At 41.4% G+C, this 18,637-nt stretch overlaps 3 protein-coding genes across 5 annotated transcripts; all 3 read right to left on the bottom strand.

The window, feature by feature from the left end:
- Nucleotides 1-1,358: 1,358 nt before the first annotated feature.
- LOC146485998 (tubulin alpha-1C chain-like) lies at nt 1,359-17,423 on the bottom strand. 2 transcript variants are annotated; one of them, XM_085102736.1, is made up of 6 exons: nt 17,287-17,423; nt 3,731-3,953; nt 3,328-3,476; nt 2,484-2,876; nt 1,853-2,140; nt 1,359-1,760 (listed from the first exon to the last, which is right to left on the bottom strand). In XM_085102736.1, exons 1-6 carry the CDS (start codon nt 17,287-17,289, stop codon nt 1,455-1,457), a joined length of 1,362 nt encoding a protein of 453 aa, XP_084958862.1. In that variant the 5' UTR covers nt 17,290-17,423; the 3' UTR covers nt 1,359-1,454. The 2 variants fall into 2 exon arrangements, with proteins under 2 accessions (XP_084958862.1, XP_084958863.1); XM_085102737.1 differs by lacking the exon at nt 17,287-17,423 and adding an exon at nt 4,140-4,298.
- LOC146485997 (tubulin alpha-1D chain-like) lies at nt 5,993-17,425 on the bottom strand. Of its 2 annotated transcripts, none has more exons than XM_085102740.1 (6): nt 17,287-17,425; nt 9,870-10,092; nt 8,777-8,925; nt 8,233-8,625; nt 7,860-8,147; nt 5,993-6,586 (listed from the first exon to the last, which is right to left on the bottom strand). In XM_085102740.1, the coding sequence occupies exons 1-6, from the start codon at nt 17,287-17,289 to the stop codon at nt 6,284-6,286; spliced, it is 1,359 nt and encodes a 452-aa protein (XP_084958866.1). In that variant the 5' UTR covers nt 17,290-17,425; the 3' UTR covers nt 5,993-6,283. The 2 variants fall into 2 exon arrangements, with proteins under 2 accessions (XP_084958866.1, XP_084958867.1); XM_085102741.1 differs by lacking the exon at nt 17,287-17,425 and adding an exon at nt 10,329-10,483.
- On the bottom strand, nt 13,723-17,427 carry LOC146485996 (tubulin alpha-1 chain-like). The gene is made up of 6 exons (XM_085102739.1): nt 17,287-17,427; nt 16,845-17,067; nt 15,663-15,811; nt 14,859-15,251; nt 14,332-14,619; nt 13,723-14,203 (listed from the first exon to the last, which is right to left on the bottom strand). The coding sequence occupies exons 1-6, from the start codon at nt 17,287-17,289 to the stop codon at nt 13,901-13,903; spliced, it is 1,359 nt and encodes a 452-aa protein (XP_084958865.1). The 5' UTR covers nt 17,290-17,427; the 3' UTR covers nt 13,723-13,900.
- Nucleotides 17,428-18,637: the final 1,210 nt, after the last annotated feature.

Genomic DNA, 18,637 nt, shown 5'->3' with positions numbered 1-18,637 from the left:
GTTGTATAGATACCTACTCGCTAGTTTCTCCGTCTTCTAGGCTCAGTAACAGAATTGTATGGCTTTGGGTACGAAAAAGGAACAAAGATGCCGATTAAATACCTCAGGTACACACCAGGGCCCAGTTGTTCGAAAGCCGATTAACGCTAATGCACGATTAAAAGTTAAGGTGATTCCATCTAATTGCATTGCGCATCCTTGCTGCGCATAATTTTTCGCGTCATTTAGCGCGCGCACGCACAATATTACGGAATTTCCTTGGGGTTAAGCTTGGCAGGAAAATAAATGGTCCTTTTCTTCTAAACGAACACGGTGACCCCCATTTTTTAATGCATCAATTTAAATGTCATACGGTTGTAAACTATATATCGCGATTTAAAGAAAAGTTTAATACTCCAATTTGAGATATTTTTATTTGAATGCTTTAAAAAGCACGTATTTAGGTAGTGCTGCTTACGTGCACTCGCAGCAAAATCTTTAATTTCTTTTATAATCTTAATTCCAGTTCAATGAAAATAGTTTTTAATGTAACACTAAAGTAAATTTTGTTGAACTGCTTCGATATTTTAATGCAAGAAATTAATTTTTCTAGAAATGATAGTTCCCTTTTCTGATTACTAGCGTTCATAATATAAACCTCGTGGGTAATCTATTTACTATAATAGCCATCCAGGTTGCACAAAAACGAGCACCGTGACCCCCATTTTTTATTGCATTTTTGTAATGCTCATAACATAGTCATGAACTGGACCAAGTCTTAGACAATTTTAAATACTCCTTCTTTTTCAGCGGAATCACCTTAACCAAGGTTTTCATCTCGCTCATTTAAAGTGGCTTTTGAAAGCTAATTTTAAGCTCATGCTAAAGAAACGTCTAAATCAAAACTGTGGGACAAAAATCTTTGGCAGAACCTTTAATGATTGGTCATTAAACTAGAATCAAAGTTCACGTTAATCCAGGATTAGGTTAATCGAGCTTTGAACAACTGGGCCCAGAGGAACTGTGATCATACCCGGATGCCGTATTAGTGTTGTCTTGCGAAGCTACCGTTGTGTCTCCCCACAAGGGAAATGATATTATCATCCATCCCAAAGAGGAAGTTGTTTTGGAAAGGGTAGCAAAAATAATTTTATAACGTGCGCTAATTGCATTCTCCAATCAAACTAGCATCTCGAACTTTCACCATACATCCCCGATCGCTTTTGATAAAACAAGAGAGCCCATTATTCTGCAGTCTAGAAATAAAAAAACTGTTTTGTTTTTATGTTTTGTAATTGATAAACAATCATCATGGAAAAGTTTAGACCCCACGATCACAACTGATGGTTTCCGTAAATGATGAAAGAATACTCAATTAATACGTTATAGCACTTTTCGGCACCTTTATTCCAAGTAACATATTCGTTTTTAGGGATTCATAAATGACTCAGTGAAGTTCGTTTCTGTTTTAGTTTCTAATATTCATCTCCTCCTTCTTCTTCGTCTTCTCCAGCTTCCTGTGAGTCCACACCAACTTCCTCGTAGTCTTTCTCCAACGCAGCCAAATCTTCACGAGCCTCAGAGAACTCTCCTTCCTCCATTCCCTCACCCACGTACCAGTGGACAAACGCACGCTTGGCGTACATCAGATCAAACTTGTGATCCAGGCGGGCCCAGGCCTCAGCAATAGCTGTGGTGTTACTCAACATACACACGGCACGCTGCACCTTGGCCAGGTCACCACCAGGAACAACTGTGGGGGGCTGGTAGTTGATGCCAACCTGGGAAATAAAGGAGTAATTTAGATAAGAACGCTGTTGTAATCATCTACTGATATCGTTTGCAAATTCAAGAATTGGGAAACTAATCTAACCTTAAACCCAGTTGGGCACCAGTCCACAAACTGAATGGTTCTCTTGGTCTTGATTGTCGCAATAGCTGCATTCACATCCTTTGGTACCACATCACCACGGAACAGCAGACAGCAAGCCATATACTTCCCATGACGTGGATCACATTTCACCATCTGATTGGCTGGCTCAAAACACATGTTGGTGATTTCAGCCACAGTCAACTGCTCATGGTAGGCTTTCTCAGCAGAGATAACAGGAGCGTAGGTGGCCAGTGGGAAGTGAATACGTGGGTACGGCACCAAGTTGGTCTGTTGAAAACATAAACAGACGAACTGAAAAACCTGCAAACCCATGCCAACACCCTTATTTATAAGTGGAGGGGATTAATGCTGGATATTCTTCGTCGTGGAGGTAAACATTTATCGCTTTTTACCGACACTGAGAGGAATAATAGTTTACAGTGCATCAAACTAGTGGAGATAATCACGCGAGAAGGCCATCCACTCAAATCCCTGGTAGGCATTCCCCCCCCCCCCTTACCCCCCACCAAACCCCATACCTTCCCCCACCGCTTACAGTCTCCTGATCACACGCATGCCAGTCTGACTATATACCTTTGGTTTGTTGGATCATTAAGACTCCTCCACGTACCTGAAACTCAGTCAAGTCGACATTGAGTGCGCCATCAAAGCGGAGTGAAGCAGTGATGGAAGACACAATCTGACCAATCAGTCGGTTCAGGTTGGTGTAAGTTGGCCTCTCGATGTCCAAGTTACGACGGCAGATGTCATAGATAGCTTCATTGTCCACCATGAAAGCACAGTCAGAATGTTCCAAGGTGGTGTGAGTTGTCAGAATGGAGTTGTAGGGTTCTACCACTGCTGTCGACACTTGAGGTGCTGGGTAGATGGAGAATTCTAACTTGGATTTCTTTCCATAGTCAACAGACAGACGCTCCATAAGCAGAGATGTGAATCCAGAGCCAGTACCTCCACCAAAGGAATGGAAGATGAGAAAGCCTTGCAAGCCAGTACATTGGTCAGCCTTGAAAGGTAAAAATTACTAAGTTTAAGAGGTCAAGTTTCGACTAGAGTGCCTTTGAACTCAATCTGTCAAAGAATCTAATTTACCTAGCTTCTTTGACTATCGCAAAAAAGATAAACTGAATTCGTTATTTTATGCATTTCTGGACAAATCTTAGAGGTTAGTGGTGGGGCGGAATTGAGGCTATAAAAACCACACCCCGTACCATTTCTTTTCCTCGAGTCTTCTATGTTATGAAATTTAGTTGATAATTTTTTATATCTAACCTTTAACCTATTTAACTGACTAAAATCACCGAAAGAATTATTCCAAACAAAACATTTTCTCTTAAATCGCAACAATTAGATCTCAAGAAATCCCCTCAAAATCAACAAATTTGAACGGTAAAATATTCGTGCCGTAACCGGATATCGATTTCATCATAATAGCAAAAGTACTTCACTTCACTTACAAGTTTCCTCAGCTTGTCAAGAACAAGATCAATCATTTCCTTTCCAACAGTGTAGTGTCCGCGAGCATAGTTGTTAGCGGCATCTTCTTTGCCGGTTATCAACTGTTCCGGGTGAAACAGCTGTCTGTACGTGCCAGTACGAACTTCATCTGAAGAATTAAAATATTTTCTGCCTTTCAGTAATGTTTTTTCTTTTATCGCTGTCAATAAAATCATAACAACTGATTTAACGTCAAAACTTGACGATTACTTTGAGATATTGCGTCTGCCTAGCTTAGCAACCATAGCTTGTTTTGAATGAGTGCAATCAATTATTTATGACTTACGGTGAAGAATTTCGAGGCAACGCCAAGAAAGAAAAATTTTCTTCCTATTCATAAAAGATTGTCCGAGGCGTTCTTACCAACAACAGTTGGTTCCAAATCAACAAACACGGCGCGAGGAACATGTTTTCCCGCTCCAGTCTCGCTGAAAAAGGTGTTGAAGGAATCGTCTCCTCCGCCGATAGTCTTGTCGCTCGGCATCTGGCCATCAGGCTGAATTCCATGTTCCAAGCAGTACAACTCCCAACAAGCATTTCCAATCTGAACTCCGGCTTGGCCAACGTGGACAGAGATACATTCACGCTGCACAAAAAATTCAAAGAATAAAAATGAGTTGTACGCCAATCAAGTTCTTTGTAAAGTACATTCTTGAAACCAAAGTAAAGTTGAACGGATTTGACAAAAGCAACACCAAAAGATCAAACATATGCCCGAAAAATTGCTTAATCACAAAAGAATAAAATTCAAAAAGAAATATAATGTCCTGACCATTTTAAGACCGTGTTAGTTTTCAATTCTTTTCAGAAATGGCAAAGGAGGAAAATCCAAAAATCCGTGCTCCGAGTAGCAGTGACGGCGTTCGAAGTAGGGTGTGGAATGAATACATTTTGAAAAGCGAGACGATTATATTTTTGACGCCGCAGGTGTTTTCAACTCAATGGTTTGAGCTTATGACACGAGAAAATTAACATAATTTTGAAAAGATTCAAAGAATAATCAGTTTGAGACTAATGTTGGCATAGATTAACATTGATTCGGATAATTTCATTGGTTGATGGTAAAACACTAATGCAGAGTTAGCGCCAAAGACTCAGTGTGTGGTTTATCAAAATACAATCAACCTCTTTTGTGAAGATTTTATTCGGTTTTTTTTTTCTTTTTTTTTTCTTTTTTTTTTTTGCCGTCTGCTTTGGTAACGCTTTCGAATAATACACATTCTGGTTATTCGTGACAAACCTCCGGAAACTCCAACAGATCGACTAAAATCAGACTAAACATGCTTTAAAGGGTTTAAAAATTTAGTTCATTATAAACCAGCGTCGTTCTTCGGTACCAAGTAATTTTCCTTTAGCAAATATCTTTTTAGCGAACGGCTTTTTCACGGAATACTGCTTGGCAAAAAGAAAAAATATGTTGACATTTTAACCGGAATGTAAATTCGATTCGTGAATATATAAATAATTAGGCAAGCCTACTGGGGTGTGCCGGATTACCTTCAATAGTTGTTCCTTTCTTCATTTTTTGTTCTCCACCTAGACTCATCCAATGCTATATTTGACAATGATCAAAAACTTCCTCGTCGCGGTCCGTACAGAAAACAAAATCAAAGAAAAAAATTCGTAGGTTATGATCACAGGGAAACCATGAAGGTAATGAGAAAACAACAAAACTAGATCAAAGGGTTATAAACAATGGGCATCTGGATCGCAGGATCGCAGATCACGAGGAGCACCCGCGGGCCATGGCTCCGCCAATCACAATGCAAAAGGCTAACAATAATTATATTGGTCCAAAAGGCTCTCACAATAAATTAGAAGATACACCGTAATAAATTCAGATCTAAATCGAGACTTTTTCTATTATTATAAAAAACACGAGCATTGTTACATTTTTTTTTTTTTTTTTGCGATTAAACAGCTACACACAGCTGCATGCTTCGTCCGTAAAGCAGCCCATCTGTAAAGCACGGGAAACAGGACTTGCTCGACATCAAAGGAAGTCCTGATTTTCATGTAAAAATATGCGATTGGAATTTGTAATAAGTTAGTATGATTAACATGAATAAGGGGGATAGTTTCATAGAAGCTGTGGTGCTGGGTTGGTCTGGTCAGTTGAGGAGTGAAAACGCGGAAAGTTTGGTTTTATCAGCTAAGTTGATAGTGTAATTTGGCCGCCGTAAAGAGACACAAAAACTAACCTTTCGAGCGCAAGTCCTTCGACAGAACGGTGTGCTAGCGCCTGTGAAAAACAGCTTCTGTTTCTTTTGACTTGGCCAATTTACCTTAGCGACTCAGTTGACAAAACTAAGCTTTTTTTCTTCCACATTTGCTACTTCAATCTTGATATAGCCTGTTCCAGGTTCTCAGAAAGAGAGAACAAGGAAAACAAAAGAATTTTAGAGCAAACGCGAGCACTGTCGAAGATAAAACGAGGGGAAATTGAGTAAGAAAAAGGGTCGCCCTCTTTCTACTTCCCTCGTATTTTATTTTTCGCGGTGGAGGGGGGATGGGGGCTGGAACGGTCTCACCTCAATTAAACTTGCTGAGGAAATTAAATAGCAAAAAGAGGGACGCTGGAGCGAATGTAGAGTGGAGCACTTCTTTAACAACAGAGGAGAGATCACCTTACGAGAGAAGAATAATTTTATTGAAATGTCTTTCTGATTATTACAAGTTAAACTGATTGGCTCAGCTCTTGAATGTTAGCACAGAGCAGGTTCTTCACTTTACAAGAGCAACAGCAACGCGGTAGTAAAGATTGGTTCGTTTTAGGAAAACTTTGATGTAACAGCTTTATATACTGCAGGGGACAGGGTTACATGGACAAGTAACCTAGACTTGTTAGGCAAACAAAGTTTAAATTAAGATCAATTGAACTTGTCAGTCCCTTTTCAAGATTACGTGTTTAGAAAGCTAATATTCATCATCTTCTCCTTCCTCGCCATCTGCATCATTTGAGTCCACGCCAACTTCCTCGTAGTCTTTCTCCAACGCAGCCAAATCTTCACGAGCCTCAGAGAACTCTCCTTCCTCCATTCCCTCACCCACGTACCAGTGGACAAACGCACGCTTGGCGTACATCAGATCAAACTTGTGATCCAGACGGGCCCAGGCCTCCGCAATAGCTGTGGTGTTACTTAACATACACACAGCACGCTGAACCTTGGCCAGGTCACCACCAGGAACAACTGTGGGGGGCTGGTAGTTGATACCAACCTGCAAAGCGACAATCAAATGTGATAATAATAATATTCTTATCCTCTCCCCTAGAGGGGGCCTTTCAGGGATAATGGAATAAACAGGACAGAAACAAATATTTCAAATAAATCCCAGCTGGCAGGAGACAGACCAGCTGGCTATGTACAAGCGCGGCCGAAGAGTTGAACTCAGGGCTACCGAGAAACAACTCCAGCTAGCGGTCAGAGCGGGACTTGAACCCGGACCTCCGTATTACAAGTCCAATGCCTTCAGTATCCGCTCGGTCACGCTGCCTCCGGTTTATTGTCACGTTGGACTAGTCAGTGAAACAGTGAAATTAATTGCATAAGGTAACTCTTAAATAGTGCAGGGACCACTTGTACAAACAGCAGCAAAGTGTCGCCGGATCTTTGTCTAGATCAGGATCAGCAATGTTGAATAAAACGTAAAATTAAATCCAAGGCTGATCGGACCGCTAAAATAATTTTATTGCCTAATATTTTAAATTAATTACAGCCGATTTCACTGCAAGATAGAGCCGGAACAGGATCTTTAAAAGATAATTGGCCAGGTACCATTCATCCGCCTTAGGCCGCTAATGATCAGGGAGTCGTGAAAGAAATTCATCGCATAAACTATGAGTTCACACAGGGTAAGGATTGATTTCTGATGACAAAATAGAAAATACTCACAAAGATACGAGTGCAGTTTGCAAAGAAGAGTGTTTTAAACTTATATGATTGGCCAGCTGTAGATGATTCGCGTCCCTTGATTTCCCTAGACTACGAGCAACCCCCTAATTTTTCTTAGCCGCGGGGATAGCAAAGCGTGTGAATCACGCGAGGGCGGCGTCACGTCTCGTCACGGGAGGCAATTTTAGCGTGCACGCGTGGTTCGCTTGCCTTACTATCCCAAATTGAAGTAAGGAACTACTTCTAGTCTATGATTACCCAGGCATGGTTAGCCCACAGTCAGAACATAGTCAAGGAAAGAAAGGTACAGATCTTTTTCTTTGTGGACTGATATTTATATTTCCGCAGGTATTCACTCTAGATTTGAGTTATCCTGCGAGCAAGCCAGCCGCGAGAGGATTACTCGGATCCTCTGCTGGTGGCTCGCTCTGCTCACCGCTTGCGCTATCCTTCCGCGGCTGACCTAAAAGAGAGCTTGCTCCCAAACAAGCTTTGAGTTCACGTTATAAGCTAATTCCCAAGCCCTTGTCTGATCATAGGCAATCACGGTTGAAAACCCTAGGGTCTGTAAACTGCAATGAAATCGGTTGTAAACAAACCTTAAAACCAGTTGGGCACCAGTCCACAAACTGAATGGTTCTTTTCGTCTTGATTGACGCAATAGCTGCGTTCACATCCTTTGGTACCACATCACCACGGAACAGCAGACAGCAAGCCATGTACTTCCCATGACGTGGGTCACATTTCACCATCTGATTGGCTGGCTCAAAGCAGGCGTTGGTGATTTCCGCGACACTCAGCTGCTCATGATAGGCTTTTTCAGCAGAGATAACAGGAGCATAAGTGGCCAATGGGAAGTGAATACGTGGGTACGGCACCAAGTTGGTCTGCGATAGAAAATGGGACACATTAAGTTAAATGAAATGAAATTATCCCCTTCCCTAAAACTAAGAAGAATTGTTAAATAGTAACCTGAAACTCAGTCAAGTCGACATTGAGTGCACCATCGAAGCGGAGTGAAGCAGTGATGGAAGACACAATCTGACCAATCAGTCGGTTCAGGTTGGTGTAAGTTGGTCTCTCGATGTCCAAATTACGACGGCAGATGTCATAGATGGCTTCATTGTCCACCATGAAGGCGCAGTCAGAATGTTCCAGGGTGGTGTGAGTTGTCAGAATGGAGTTGTAGGGTTCCACCACTGCGGTTGCAATCTGAGGTGCTGGGTAGATGGAAAATTCTAACTTGGATTTCTTTCCATAATCAACAGACAGTCGCTCCATAAGCAGAGATGTGAAACCAGAGCCAGTACCTCCACCAAAGGAATGGAAGATGAGGAAGCCTTGCAAGCCAGTACACTGGTCAGCCTTCAAAGGTAAGAATTACTATAAGTTAGAGAGTTTAAGTTTCGACTCAACTTTACACTCAATCAATCAAGCAATCTAATTTACTAAGATTCTTTTTTTATCTTTGCATACTAGGGGAGTTTTGACAATTTTAATCCATCGTGTAACTTACCAGTTTTCTAATCTTGTCCAGGACAAGATCGATGATGCTTTTTCCAACTGTGTAGTGTCCGCGAGCATAGTTGTTAGCGGCATCTTCTTTGCCAGTTATCAGCTGTTCTGGGTGAAACAGCTGTCTGTAAGTTCCACAACGGACCTCGTCTGCAAAGTCAGAGTATATTCTATCAGATGGTTTGTTTACAACTACATATAAATGCATTCGAAGTGTTAAAGAATAGTTCACAGTGAGCGCAGCGAATAAGTGGTGTATTGTATCCTATATTAAAAGGTATGAGACCGAAAGACACTTTCTCAGAAAATACGCAACGACAGTTAAAATTCTAGATTTCAAGAAAGAAAAAATGCCAAACAAAAGGTTTATTTAATAGAGCTTAGATTGTAAAACAATCGTTTTCTCTGTTGTCATCCATAGAACGACAAAGCGGAAGCGGAATTACAAGGCGCGCTGCTCCAAAAGCGCGGGTTCAAGCGCACGAGCCTCGGGCGTGCGATGTCATTGCTCGCTCGCTCCAGACCCTTTGTTCGAGCACCGCGCGCGTTTGTGCCAACTTAAATTTTTTGTAGTTTAAGGGAAGTATTATCGGCTGGCTAGTTTATATTTTTTGAGCGGTTTTGAGGCGAGAAATAAAGTGGCTCTTAAACTGAAATATCTCGCCTTTTTCGTGTCAAATTTCTGGTGAATAACCTCTGTGTATTGAATAACTGGTCTTTGTTATAAACCCAATCTCCCTCTTCCAAAGTTGCAATCAAAAAGAAGACACTCCCTGCTTTTCAGTAACTTCAAAATTTTCTGGCAATTGGACACTGATATTAACTGGAAAGCACGGAATCTTTTTTTGCCGACCAGTGATATCGGTTTTGAGATATATTTATGATTATAGCTAATTTCTTAGGTAAAAGTTCATAACATTAAGGGTGTTTTGGTGAAAGGCATTATGAATTTATTGCCCTAGAAGCTGACGGCGAACAACTTTACTCATCTCTGAAAGAAAAGGAATTTAAAAAATTGACGACGTTTAACTGTTAATGCACGAATTTTGGTATCTTTCTGCAGTGAACTAAATTTATTGAAGCTGTTCACCTACCAACAACTGTTGGCTCCAAATCAACGAACACAGCACGAGGAACATGTTTTCCCGCTCCAGTCTCGCTGAAAAATGTGTTGAAGGAATCGTCTCCTCCGCCGATAGTCTTGTCGCTCGGCATCTGGCCATCAGGCTGAATTCCATGTTCCAAGCAGTACAGCTCCCAACAAGCATTTCCAATCTGAACTCCGGCTTGGCCGATGTGTACAGAGATACATTCACGCTGTTAAAGAAATAAGAAGCAATCTTGCGAGTCAAATGGGTTTACCAAAGGAAAATTTTTTTTAAAACTTGTAGTTATACAATGAATTAAAAAAAGATTCTGAGGTAATTTCAAGTCTTAGACAGTTTGCGCCTTTCAATAAATTCGGGCGGCCTTCTAGAAATTCTAAGACAGCCAATAAAAAATCCTTTACTTCACCGACAGACAGGAACAATAGTCGGTGATTAATTTCTTACCATTTTAAATGATGGCTTTTAAAAAGTCTTTAAAATGCAAATCCCAAGATTTAAATAATTCCTCTGTCGAAAAATGTAGTAACGCCACCTCTCGAGTGAGGATACAAATAAAGATTTGTGTTTGTTTCAGTCCTGTTTTGTTTCAAAACTGCACGAAACTACAGGTAAACGCTGGTGAGGCGGACCGCGAAACAAAAACACGCGACAGGTTTGTGGAGTTTGTGGTCAGGTGAATGATGTGTAAACAGGCTTCCACATCGAACTCGTCCTCAATCCAAGTCCAGACAGGCTTTCTTAGAAGTCGATCCTCGAGCGCATATGCTGTTAGCTAGTGAATAACGTACTTATTTAAGGCAAGCGTGAGGTTTAACTTCCATAGGGTGATCTATAAAAGTCGACTGAAACCGAGTTGGAAGTAAACATCTTGCTGTTTTAGCAAAACCCAGGGCAGACCCGGATCTGTACAAAAAAGAAATTCTGTAAAAGCGGTTTCTATTTAGCTAGTTGGTTTGTGAGCTGACAATTTTCTTCGGCACACACTTCCAAGTCAGTCTATGAAGAATTATTAAAAACTGGACACATCAATGGAGAATGCAATTGCAGAGTTGTGATTGGTTTAGCGGCACGTTATATGAGCCATTATACCATGCCCCACAAATGTGGTAAGTGCGCGTGTCGGCGAGAGGAAAGAAAACGTAGATTTAGTGATATTCGTGGTTGTTTTAAAAACAGTTATTCAACTCGCACGTTTTAGATACGAGACGATTATAACCAATTCGGTGCTGCGCGTGGCCTCGTTGGCTCCTTATCATCTCGTATCCAACGCTTGCTTGTAGAACAATTGTAAATCAAACCACACTTATCTAGCCTATCAAATTGTGAGTTTGCCTAATAGTCAGTCACCGGGTTACAAACACGATCTGACAAGAGACAATTGATCCGACATGATTTTGTCAAGACAAGTACTTCTGCTGTTATGTTGTAAAAGAACATCATTGAATGATGGAAATCCTCAACACACTTTTTAAGATAGCCGCAATGGATGCGTCATTTGGTAGTATTCGTTACTCCCAATTTTTCGGTCACATTCACGGAAAAGATTTCGTATTTCCCGAGTTTTAATATCCTGCTGTGCCGCAATTATTTCATGTTTCCCTGGCATTTTTCCGAAAATCTCTCCAGATTCGCGGAGGAATTTAGGCGTAAACTGTTTAATGTGGAGAATTGGCTTAAAGGCTATGAATGTACACAATACCCGTCGACAATTTGACAAGGACATGACAAGGGACATGAATGAAACGCTTCTTTCCCTACGATGTCTTTGGACGACTTGCCAGCCTTAATATCAAAATGGTTGAAAAAGAGAGAAAAATACAGCTGACAGCGTTACCTCTGGACACTTTGCCGGAGCGTTGTACCATGACGATACACCACGAGATTTCGGCCCCACGGTTCGCTTATGCCAGCTGGAGATGGTTCCGCGCTGCTTTCCGATACCTTGTCCCCGACAATACAGTGAGGGAGAGAAAAGTCGGCCCCTAGACCATATGAGACAGATCCCTTTCGTTGGCACCTCAGTTCCACCTTACTGACTTAAACTGAGATTCAGCCATGTGTATATATGACAATGTAGTCATTTTGTCTTCCATTGCCTGATTTCATACCGTGGGGGTCTGGGTACGAGTCTGTGTATTATGGGTTATGGGACTCAACACCCACATAGCCGGAAAGAGCACATCGAACTTTACAACATCCTCAAGTTTGGTGTCAATCAAGCTGATATTAGGCGAGATACAGCCATTCAAAAACTTAAAAATTTACTAAGAAATGTATGGAACGCCGGACACAAAATTTGGAGTTTTTGAATGGCTGTATCTTTCCTAATATTAGCTTGATTAACACCAAACTTGGAAATGTTGTAAAGTGCGGTGTGCTCTTTCCGGCTATGTGGGTGTTGAGTCCCATAACCCATAATACACAGACTCGTACCCAGACCCCCACGGTATGAAATCAGGCAATGTCGTATGTTTTGAGGTTTGAGCATGCGCACGGGCTAAAACGATATAATGAGAGAAGGATGACTCGTGGTCAAACGTCAAACGTCTTGGAGGTACCGCTAGTCTTAGACTCCTTTTACCCTATTTCATTCTTACAATTTTCATTGCCGTTTTCCCGAAAACGATTGCTCCTTCGATGGATTGTTGACATTATTAACGGAATCAGGTCGTCACTCGAAGAGCTCTGTTAAAGCCGTTGCTATTTTTCTGTTTTTGTCTATTTAGCCAGTCAACACTTATTACTGTGCCATATGTAATGAAAATGTGCCACGTTTGTTACTACAACAACTCAGATGCTACCTTTCGGCCTCTTGATGTCTGGTGACATCAATCCTAACCCTGGACCAGTTTCTGCTTCGACTGCTACCGCGAGATCAATTGCCTCGTGATGAATACCAGAAGCTTAAAACGTTATCACAAAGACAGCACAATAAACTGGAAATCCGTGCGTAACCTTCATCGCTTCCAGGACCTGGTGCACGCCGAAAACTCTGACGTTATATGCATCAATGAGACATGGTTGAACCAAAATATCAGCAACTCTGAAATATTGCATTCTGGCTTTACAATATTTAGGAGAGATCGGTCTGATCGGGGTAGTGGTGGAGTTCTTATCGCAATCAAAACAGCCTCCTTCGAAGCTGTCAAAGAATTTAAACCTGAATCGGAAGCCGATCTGCAACAGCTTAAGATTATTTTTGCCAAAATCACTACGCTTACTGGTCAAAGAATTTCATTCTGTTTTTGCTATAGGCCACCCAATGAAGACCTAAGTTGGATGGATGTATTCGATAATTTTCTGCATGAAGTTTGTCATCAGTTCGACAATATGGTAATTTCGGATGACTTTAATTTGCCAGACGTCCTCTGGGACTCCATTGACAGCGCACCGGGTGTTAACGAACTAGCCTTTATTGAAACCCTTCACGACCACCTCTTGACATGCACAACTCAATAAAAAACTCAAATGCTCACTAGGCCAAATCGGTTCAATTAATCGCCGGTACGTGTAAATTAGCCATATGAAACACTTAGCTCGTTTGCTCTGAAATTATCATCAAGCGATGAAAATCGAATTTGAAAAAATGCTTATTGGGTACGATAATTTATCGCTACGCTGGGAAAACGGCTTCCTCGAGTGTGGTGATTAGACAAAACCAAAGTAGTTCAAACCAAAATTTTTTTTCAGTAAATTTTTAAAATTTTTGTCCACTGATTGTTCCGTGATAGTTTCAAGAAAATCTCTACTCGACTTTTCAGATAGCATACAGTACTTAGCAGATGGGAAGACGGGAAAATGAAAATGTTGGCGCAAATACCGGCTTGGTTCTTAGAAATGAGCAATCATACCTTTATCCCATTTACTCCAACACCTCAAATATCAAGAAGCATATGCGCAATCTATTTAACTAAGAAAATTCATAATACGAAATTTAGGCTAAGGTCCTTCAATCTTTATTCACTTTTCAAGCTCAGTTACTATTGCTAACAAGATCTTATATGAGGATGGTATAGCTAGTACTCGTCTCCTTCATCTTCCTCGCCCTCAACATCAGCAGAATCCACACCAACTTCTTCATAATCCTTCTCCAGTGCAGCCAAATCTTCACGAGCCTCAGAGAACTCTCCTTCCTCCATACCCTCACCCACGTACCAGTGGACAAACGCACGCTTGGCGTACATCAGATCAAACTTGTGATCCAGACGGGCCCAGGCCTCAGCAATAGCTGTGGTGTTACTCAACATACACACAGCACGCTGAACCTTGGCCAGGTCACCACCAGGAACAACTGTGGGGGGCTGGTAGTTGATGCCAACCTACAAAACAAAATTTGAAGAGGGAGATTAAGTGCTAATTTTCGTAGCTCATAAGAGTTGTTCGTAGTAAGAACGGAGAACTTACAAGCAATAGTGAACATTACAGATGGACAACTAGTGAAACCAACCTTGAAGCCAGTTGGGCACCAGTCCACAAACTGGATGGTTCTCTTGGTCTTGATTGACGCAATAGCTGCATTCACATCCTTTGGTACCACATCACCACGGTACAACAGACAGCAAGCCATGTACTTCCCATGACGTGGATCACATTTTACCATCTGATTGGCTGGCTCAAAACAGGCGTTGGTGATTTCCGAGACACTCAACTGTTCATGGTAGGCTTTCTCGGCAGAGATAACAGGAGCATAAGTGGCCAGTGGGAAGTGAATACGTGGGTACGGCACCAAGTTGGTCTGCGATGAAAAGAAGAGGTAAGACGTTATTGTGTTGATTGATATCACTAAATTCTCTAAAATAAAGTTGAGATTTAATCTGAACAACAACTTCATGAAATTCGCGAGTAGCAAGGCAGCTTTTTCTGGCGTTAAATATCGACTACAGTGCTGGAGTGAGAACCGTATACCACATGCATGAAATGACGATTAGATGTTTTCTAATTTACTACTATAAAATTGCTAAAAATCATGACAACCTGAAACTCAGTCAAGTCGACATTGAGTGCACCGTCAAAGCGGAGTGAAGCTGTGATGGAAGACACAATCTGACCAATCAGTCGGTTCAGGTTGGTGTAAGTTGGCCTCTCGATGTCCAGGTTACGACGGCAGATGTCATAAATGGCTTCATTGTCCACCATGAAGGCGCAGTCAGAATGTTCCAAGGTGGTGTGAGTTGTCAGAATGGAGTTGTAGGGTTCCACCACTGCAGTTGCAATCTGAGGTGCTGGGTAGATGGAGAATTCCAGTTTGGATTTCTTGCCATAGTCAACAGACAGGCGTTCCAGAAGCAGAGATGTGAATCCAGAGCCAGTACCTCCACCAAAGGAGTGGAAAACAAGGAATCCTTGAAGACCAGTGCACTGATCTGCCTGAGTAGAGAGAAACGGTGGAAAAATTTGTTTATTGGCTCTTTATAACCGTCCATGAAGAAGGCGCTAAAATCTTTATTGGTAACGATCCTTATATGCTTCTCACTTTTCTTTTTCGATCTGACAGCCCCCGAGGAAGGTTGTATTTCAAACCGAAATATGGTGCAATTTTTTTTTTAAATAAATACATTTCATTAATTCTAGCCTTTGTCAGGTTGCTTATTTCTTTCAAGCTCGCCACCCTCGCCGCTAGGATCAGTCTGCCGTCAGTTATTTGTAGCTGAAATCTCGAAACCTTTGATACAATCGTGCAACCTGTTTCGATCTCATCTTACTTTTTTCACCACGAAAAATTAGCCTAAAGTAGCGATTGAACGCGTCAATTATAGACTTACGCCTTGTACGCCTTACCAGTTTTCTGATCCTGTCTAGAACCATGTCAATCATTTCTTTTCCAACAGTGTAGTGCCCGCGAGCGTAGTTGTTAGCGGCATCTTCTTTGCCTGTCAGCAACTGTTCTGGATGGAATAGCTGTCTGTATGTACCAGTGCGGACTTCATCTGAAAAAAAAAAAAACGATGTCATTTTTTCAACCTGTCGTTCAGTTTGCAATTTAACTATGGCATTTTTGGAAAATTTGTGCTTCGTCTGGAAGAAATCCTAAGTCACCTTAAAATCAATGGTTCCCTTCAATTCCTTTTGTATGCCAGACAGAAACGATATAGACAATCAAAGAAAGACAGCCCATGGTCTGGGCGCAGTCAGGGAGCAGCTTTCCCGTATTATATCAAGTAATTTTCAGCTCTAAGGCAGTTGTGGAAAGAAGTCTATATTTTTTTCATTTTGCAGTTTAACGACGCAGCTGTTTAGTTGCGCCTTTGTTATTATTTCTTAAGCGGCAATATCGGAAACCCATTCCTCTCCAAAGCAACCGATTAAACTAAATTAACACACTAAATTCAAATTAAGGACTCGCACACAATATTACTGTCTAAACGATATGCAGATTTCTGTTAGAATTTAAAAATCCGTCGCTGAGAATTATCCCAGCTGTTTGTGGTGCGATTACGCTTTTCCTGGTTAAAATAATCTAGCTTCCCATTGCGTGGCTCTGGTTAAAGAAGACTACAATATCACTGCTAAAAACAAATTAATTCCATAAATGACACCATTTCCTTCAATTTTGGGTCCAGTATTGTTTAATTTCCCGATAGAACATCAGACAATTTTCAAACCACAAAATCTGCAAACTCATGCATAGTCAACCGGGATTTGACACGCACGTCTCAATCGAAACTACTTACCTCGAAGGTTTTTCCTTCCGTTTCTTGTATATTTCAGTTTCACAAAACTGAAACTACAAGATGTTTCGGTTTTAATACTTGCGTGGCAATATCATTTCAAACCAAAACAGCCCCGTTGCAATGAAGTAGGCCGCCGACGATAAAATATCAATCCATGTGTATTTGGTACAGCAATGACAGGCACACCTTTTACAAATATTTTCGTACGCTATTCTGGCCTATAAAACAACCATTTTCTGCTCTCTTTTCTCGCTCGAGCTGTGTTAGCTTGTACATTTTTTTTACCTACCAACGACCGTGGGTTCTAAATCAACAAAAACGGCTCGAGGAACATGTTTTCCTGCTCCAGTCTCGCTGAAAAATGTGTTGAAGGAATCGTCTCCTCCGCCGATAGTTTTGTCGCTCGGCATCTGGCCATCAGGCTGAATTCCATGTTCCAAGCAGTACAGCTCCCAGCAAGCATTTCCAATCTGAACGCCGGCTTGGCCAACGTGGACAGATATACATTCACGCTATAAAAGGGATTTAATGATCAAAACTTATAAACAATTTCATATCCCTCTTCTTTAAAACTGAGAAGATGAAAATTTGAAATCTAAAGCCCATTTGTCGAAAGCGAGAAAAACTGTCTACAGGGCTTCTGAGAAAACTACAGGCACACAACAGGTCTTTACGGGTTTGGTTACGCGTTCGATTACAAAAGAAAAATTCGATAGACAAAACAAGCTTACCATTTTGAAAATGTGATCAGCGAAGGTTGGAAACTTGAATGGCAAGAAAATGAAAAGAACGCCGGAAATGAAAAGTCTTCGTCGATAAGTAACCAACCGAACGAAGAACTTATTTCATGCAGCTACTGAATGTTATATAACCGCTGGGCTGGACCTACTCGCCTTATATTTATCCTTCACAAATGACGTGGTGACTTGGTCAATCTCGTTCCCAGGGTCATCGCTCGACCCTGGGAACGAGGTTGTAACTTGGTTCTCGTGTTCGATCCAAGCCCAGCGTGGGGATTCAGACCATTTCCGAGTTGCTGTGAACCTCGCTATGAAAACGAGGCTAAGTGCAAGTTATTATTTTTCATAATAAAAACTTTGCACTTAGCCTTGCTTTCATAATGAGGTTCGAAGCAACTCAGAAATGGCCTATTGATAGAACTGTCAGTGGCCAAAACATTTTTGATGCGACAAGGTAATCACAGAGGTCGTGGCCTCGTGGGTTCGCATCCCGTTCAAACCTGGATTTTTTTCCCAACCGCTTTAGTTGGTTAAGTTGACCTCTTTTATAAAATGATTCTAGAACAACGAGAGAAAAAATATCATTTTGGAAACAAAAATGCACGAACTTGAAAAACGTTCGTCCAACATTTTAAGCTTCAGTTCATTCCCACCCACTCTGTCTCTTGCCAGAGGTACCAAACGACAGTTTCATTGAACTTGGGTGATAGTTTATAGAAAAACTATACTATTTTTTGTTTCTGTTGACAGATAAAAATTTTACGGTTTTAAAATGACATCATATTCGCGCGCTACTTTTCCTTTAACTGCGATGGTCTCTTGTTTATTTATTCTTTCATCCGCTAGACCCTGCGCTAGACTGTTCACAGTCCCCCTATTTTTCCGTGGGATTTTCGAGACTGGTAGGCTTCGATAGAGCTGCTGTCGTCTTGCGCGAGCGCAATCTGGGGAGAGTGTCTAAACTAAAGAGGGGAACGGGATTAGGGAGGCGGCGGGAAAATTTTCCCTCCCCTTCCCCCACTCAACTAACCCCCACCCCGGCTCCCCTCGGTAGTTTAGACACTCCTCTGATCGAGCTCGTTTTTACAAACCAAGATGGCGGCAATTCTATCGAAGCATACCAGTCTCGAGATTCCCACGGAAAAATAGGCGGACTGTGAACAGTCTATACATCCTCAGTTCAAATACGTAAATTTTATGTACCGTATTTACTTCCATCTCATCGCGCAGGCCAACCTCGTTCTAATGCAGCCGGGCTGATTCCACTCTCTAAGAGCCTGGGACAGACTATTGGTGATAAAGATTGAAATATTAGATAAAGATTGAAATAGTATACCGCGCA

This window comes from Pavona decussata, unplaced genomic scaffold, assembly GCF_977016875.1.
Source record: "Pavona decussata unplaced genomic scaffold, jaPavDecu1.1 SCAFFOLD_23, whole genome shotgun sequence".
Taxonomy (NCBI): domain Eukaryota; kingdom Metazoa; phylum Cnidaria; class Anthozoa; order Scleractinia; family Agariciidae; genus Pavona; species Pavona decussata.
The sequence above is the reverse complement of the archived record's forward strand: the minus strand, read 5'-3'. Positions and strand labels throughout refer to the sequence as shown.

What these genes read in the sequence shown, in the direction of transcription:
- LOC146485996 (XM_085102739.1), bottom strand. An exon ending in TTTAGAACCCACGGTCGTTG is followed by an intron (nt 15,812 to 16,844) that starts GTAGGTAAAAAA and finishes TTTTTTTTTCAG; the next exon opens with ATGAAGTCCGCACTGGTACA. An exon ending in TAGACAGGATCAGAAAACTG is followed by an intron (nt 15,252 to 15,662) that starts GTAAGGCGTACA and finishes CTCTCTACTCAG; the next exon opens with GCAGATCAGTGCACTGGTCT.
- LOC146485997 (XM_085102740.1), bottom strand. An exon ending in TGGACAAGATTAGAAAACTG is followed by an intron (nt 8,626 to 8,776) that starts GTAAGTTACACG and finishes TTACCTTTGAAG; the next exon opens with GCTGACCAGTGTACTGGCTT. An exon ending in GGTGCCCAACTGGTTTTAAG is followed by an intron (nt 6,587 to 7,859) that starts GTTTGTTTACAA and finishes GTCGCTTTGCAG; the next exon opens with GTTGGTATCAACTACCAGCC.
- LOC146485998 (XM_085102736.1), bottom strand. An exon ending in TCGACTTGACTGAGTTTCAG is followed by an intron (nt 2,141 to 2,483) that starts GTACGTGGAGGA and finishes TGTTTTCAACAG; the next exon opens with ACCAACTTGGTGCCGTACCC. An exon ending in GGTGCCCAACTGGGTTTAAG is followed by an intron (nt 1,761 to 1,852) that starts GTTAGATTAGTT and finishes TTTATTTCCCAG; the next exon opens with GTTGGCATCAACTACCAGCC.